The following is a 5,019-nucleotide window of genomic DNA, read 5'->3' as shown; positions in this document are numbered from 1 at the left end:
AACAGGGGTGAAATAAAATGGCCTGTAAAGTTAGAGAGGGATCCGGGGATGGGAGAGGATTGGAAGAGAGGGATGGGAGGAAAGAGGCGTGGGTAAACTGCTTAACTCTACATAAGATCATCAGGGTTTTAAGGGACCCTTGCTGCTCCTGGCTAGGGCCAGGTGAGCTTTTAATGTGGCAACATGTATTCCTGCAGAGTGAAGGCGCTTCACAAAGGTTGACTAGATATCTTTCTGTTGTTTATTGTGGTATTTTGGTTATAAACTGGTACTGACAGGGTGAAATCTTTCCTCAGCGTTACTGTGTGTAACAAATGTCAACATATTGAAGTAATACTATACCAGCATATGGGGCATCACAAATCATTATTTACATTTTCTTACCACACAATTTAGTCAAACGTGCCGCATAATTAGGTCCTCCTAATGGCAGTAGCCATGTCTAATGTCTATAGGTTTAGAATTTTTTGCCAGCAGGTTGTCCTTACTCCTGAAAATTTTGTAAGGGGGGCTCGCCTTCTGAAAGTCTGAAGAACTATGATTTAAGGTATGAAAACACTAAATGTACATATCTTCAAATGTTGTATTTTGAAAACAAAAGGTGGCCAAGACACATACAATTGTTCTGTATTTTCAGGAAAAAACACTTTTTATTACTATCTTCTTTAGGTGACCTCCAAAGAGCATTCATTCAGCAATGGATCCTTTAGATATTTTCAGAGCATTTTCTTTTTTGTTCACGACTATTATTGGTATCCTGGGAAATTCAGCACTCTTGGTCTTTTTTTCCTGCACTGCTTATCAAGAACATGGTCTTGTAACATCGGAGGTGATCCTTCTTAACCTAACAGCATCCAACCTGGTGATGGCTCTAACCAGAGGGCTTCCTAACTCCCTTTATATTTTTGGACTGCTCAATGTCTTCAGCAACACCCACTGTCAGCTTTTAGTTTATGCTTCACGTGTCTCCCGCGCCATGTCTATCTGTCTGACTTGCTTCCTCAGCTGCTTCCAGAGTGTCACCCTCATGTCAACCACTTCCACATGCATGCATGTGAAAGTGCGGCTGCAGTTCTATGCTGGATCCATCATTGTTCTCCTCTTGCTAATGAATGCATCTATGTGCATCACTCCGCTGCTGTACACTGTCTCAGGCACCAACATGTCCAACACGACCAATCTCGAATATTCTTTCCGCATCAGCTATTGCATTGTGATTGTACCAGATAGAACATCTTTTCTCAGTAACAATTTTACTCTCTTTGCAAGAGACCTTGTGTTTGTAACTGGGATGAGTGTTGCCAGCTGCTCCATCTTATACATCTTGTACAAGCACGGGAAGCAGGTGAAAGGCATAAGAAGCTCAGAGAGGTCAGAGTCCCTTTCAGCTGAAACAAGAGCGTCTAAGATGGTCAGCATCTTGGTGGCACTCTATGTCCTCTTCTTTGGAATTGATAACACCACCTGGTTTTATCAAAGTACTTCATCAAACAACAACCTCACATCCATCTCAGATATCCGCTACTTCTTCTCTGTGTGCTATGCTTCAGTGTTTCCATTCATTATTCTTTCCTTCAATAGGAAACTTCTGTTGATCATTCGACAATGTACCAATGGTAATCCCGCGTAGTGGAACCTATCAGTGCTGTCATTGTAGCACGATAAGACAGATATTTTCCAAGCAGATCAGAGCTATAAAAGAGAGAATGCAATATATAAATACATTTAATGCAAATTCTTTATGGAAAAAGTAGCGCTACAGTTGCATTTGGAAAGACCTGATGTTGTGATCTAAATAGTCCTACGTCGTTATATTGCACACTCACCCACATAAGCTTATTGTTGCAATGAGTTCCCTGCATCTAACAATTAGATCATCCTCACCTCAGAGCATCACTTGCCTTCAAGACACCATTCTCACTGTTTCTCTTTCCATGCCCCCAATCAACAAGGAAAGTAGAACTTTACCATTCAATTAATAAATGCAGTGAGTTGGGCTCAAACAGCTCAAATAGTGGGACACAATCCTGCTGGACTTCTCTATGGATTTCTTTGACTCTGACAGCATGAGTGAAATGTGAGCCTGGCAAGAACTGGTGGCAGCTCCAAGTCGATGGGTTATTCTTGCCTAATGAAGGGGTGGATACGTATCAACAACCACATTGACTTGTTTGTCTTCATTTCACCAAAGATTTTTAACCATGAGCTATCTTCCTTGCTTGATTTCAACCTGAACCTCCAATAAATGTCATTTATTAAACCTACGGTGCTTTGGTATTGAAACAGTTTTTCAGTAAAAAGTTCTACCAATCATTCGGCCATGTTTTAAAGCTGCAAATAAGTCATTGCCAAGATTCAGTGGAAAAGAGCTCCTCAGTCATGAGCCTTCGTCGTGCAGAGTTCTTCACCACACTAATTCAGTCTAGGGCACGTATTATGCAAATGGCGCATTTTCATTGTTTGCGCTGGGTGCACCTTTCAAAACGTGCTCCATGCGCAAACAATGAAAATGCGCCGCATTCTGGTGAATGCTCTGCTCCCAAGGTAGCTCCAAACTTACCCTGCTTTGAAGCCACTCCGTGTTTTCACAGCATAGGCAGCAATCTGCCTGCACTTTGAAGGGGGATTAGAGATTGAGTGATTGCATCCGCTTGCAAGCAGATGTCTGGGGGATCCATAGGACCCTCTTTCACCCCACCAGAGGTCTGCAATCAGGGGGATCACTGACAGTGCACCATCTTTTAGGTGGTGCACTGGCTGTGTGCCTCCTTCCAGCATCTTTGACTCTGCGCCGGCATCTGTAAAACAGCGCAGGCACAGAGGCAAAGGGATTCCCTCATTTGCCTGAGGCACACCCCATACAAATGAGGGAACGCTTTCTGAAGCGCCAGTGCTTTGGTATTGCAGAAGGGGATGCACAGGCGTCTGCATCCTCTTCTGTAATACTAAAGTTGTTTGCACACAGTTTAAGATTTGCCAGGGAACTCAGAAGGAGTCGTGGAGGATACTACGACATGGAGTGCTTTTTTGTATTAAATGCAATTTCTCTGATTGTGAATGATGATATATTATTAGAGTAGATAGGATTTTATTATTAAATGAAGTGCCTAACACCATTTTTGTAAATACAGACAGACTCCTGAATGTTTAGTGTGCATTTAATTCAAACACTGAGACATTGAGTTGTTGATATTATGTAAACCGACTCAGGTTGGCAATGAATGATTAAACATTTGTTTTCCAAGATGATCCAAGAAGAACTAACACAGGAGTACTGAATTCTAGGGTAAACAGACGCAACATAGGTCAATACGGGAAGCTGCCAATATAGAACAAAAGCTGAATCATTGAACCATCAATATTAGCTCTACCATAAAGTATAGATGCGGAAGGGACCAGGCAGCCATTAAAATCCGGCGATCCACATTGTAGAAATGTAACAACCCTTGAAAGCATTCTGCATTTCAAGACATGATGGGTTAATTCAATGACTTCTTTCTGTGCAAACAAGAAGTAAAGTGGAAAGAATTATGAATTGTACCAGCTACAAAACGATCAAACATATGCTAACATTCTTACATGTGTGTTTTTTAAAATATTTGACTGGTTTCACAATGACATATTTGTCCAAATAAATTAACTCGGAATTATTATGAGTAAGTAAACATTCAGGTAAGATTACGTGAACACCTACCTGAACCAGCGCATATGGTACAGATTGCTGTGCAACATTAGTTGTTGCTTTTCAACAGTTGGTGACTTTGTTCCCTGCTCTGACTTCAGCTTGCCCCACTGACAGGTCACTGGCTCTTTACGGCGTACTCCTTGCTGGAGCTTCTCAGAGCGTCAAGTTCTGAGAATTCGTAGGAGTAAGAATGTTGGGGCATATTATCAAGGGGGTTTATCTCCGCTTTTTGGGCTTTAAAAGCCAAGAAAGCGGAGATAAAATTATCTCCCTATTACCTAGCTGTCGCTAACACCAGTTAGCGACAGCTAGTAGGAGATAGCGACCATCTTGGACCCCACTTTGCATGTCAGTGATATTTATCACTAATGACATGCAAAGTGGGCGTGCCAAGATGTTAGCAACTGAAAACAGTCGCTAACATCGCTATCTCCTAGTACCAACTTTTGGAGATATTCGCGCTAAGCGCGAATATCTCCAAAAGCTAACACCTGCCCTGAGCAGTTCTTAGCCATGTTATCCAATGAGAGGTGGATAACATGGCTAAGAGCATTAGCTCGGTAATGCATGAATATCGCTGACTTTTCAGCGATATTCATGCATTGCGGCGATTTTTATTGCATTTGCTGTAAACCTTGGTAATACCAAGGTTTATTTGCGGTAAAAATCGCCACAGCTCAGCGGTAACTTTTTGTCTCTAACCAAGCAATAGCGATAATTATCGCTATTGCTTGGTAATATGCCCCGTTATACGTTAAAGCTTAGCCTTCTACATTACAAAAGTGAACTATTTAGCTTATCTGATGACGTTGCTTCAAGTGATGTCATATATACTTTGAGATCAATAAAAACACAAGAATTGACAGAAAAAAATATATTTTTTAAAATGATAAACTAAAACAACCAGAAAAAGGTTGCTTAAGTAAACTCAAGGCTTTCAAAATTAGTTAAGCAGCACTCTGATATCTCCACAGTACTTCCAGCCACCTAGTGAAGAGGTCTGTAGGAAGACATCTATTTTGATAAAATTGCCTTTTAAATAGGGCTGTATGAGATTATACTTAGAGGTATATGAAATCACGCCTGTGAGACATTTACCATGACTACAAGGGGAAAGCAAAATGTTCCATGCCAACATCACTGGTGATATTTCATACTCAAATAAAAAAAACAAGCCATTTCCTTCATGTGAATTCTGAGGTGCCCTGGAAGTTTCAAGAAGTACTCATTTGAAGCTGAAGCTAATTTGAAACTTCAAGCCCAGTCAGGGCTCCAGGAGGGCAGATATATTCTCTAGAATGTCCCCTTCTGTCACTCGTTGTGCATGGATTACA

The 5,019-nt window shown here is 41.2% G+C and overlaps 1 protein-coding gene across 1 annotated transcript; it reads left to right on the top strand.

The window, feature by feature from the left end:
* The first annotated feature begins 697 nt into the window (after positions 1-697).
* Positions 698-1,630, top strand: LOC147712745 (olfactory receptor class A-like protein 1). Its single transcript, XM_086919707.1, has one exon. The coding sequence runs from the start codon at positions 698-700 to the stop codon at positions 1,628-1,630; it is 933 nt and encodes a 310-aa protein (XP_086775833.1).
* Positions 1,631-5,019: the final 3,389 nt, after the last annotated feature.

The sequence above is a fragment of the Lissotriton vulgaris genome, chromosome 5 (genome assembly GCF_964263255.1).
Source record: "Lissotriton vulgaris chromosome 5, aLisVul1.2, whole genome shotgun sequence".
Classification (NCBI taxonomy): domain Eukaryota; kingdom Metazoa; phylum Chordata; class Amphibia; order Caudata; family Salamandridae; genus Lissotriton; species Lissotriton vulgaris.
This window is presented reverse-complemented; position numbering and strand designations above follow the sequence as displayed.

Coding starts and splice junctions, on each gene's coding strand:
- LOC147712745 (XM_086919707.1), top strand. CDS start 698: ATGGATCCTTTAGATATTTTCAGAGCATTTTCTTTTTTGTTCACGACT.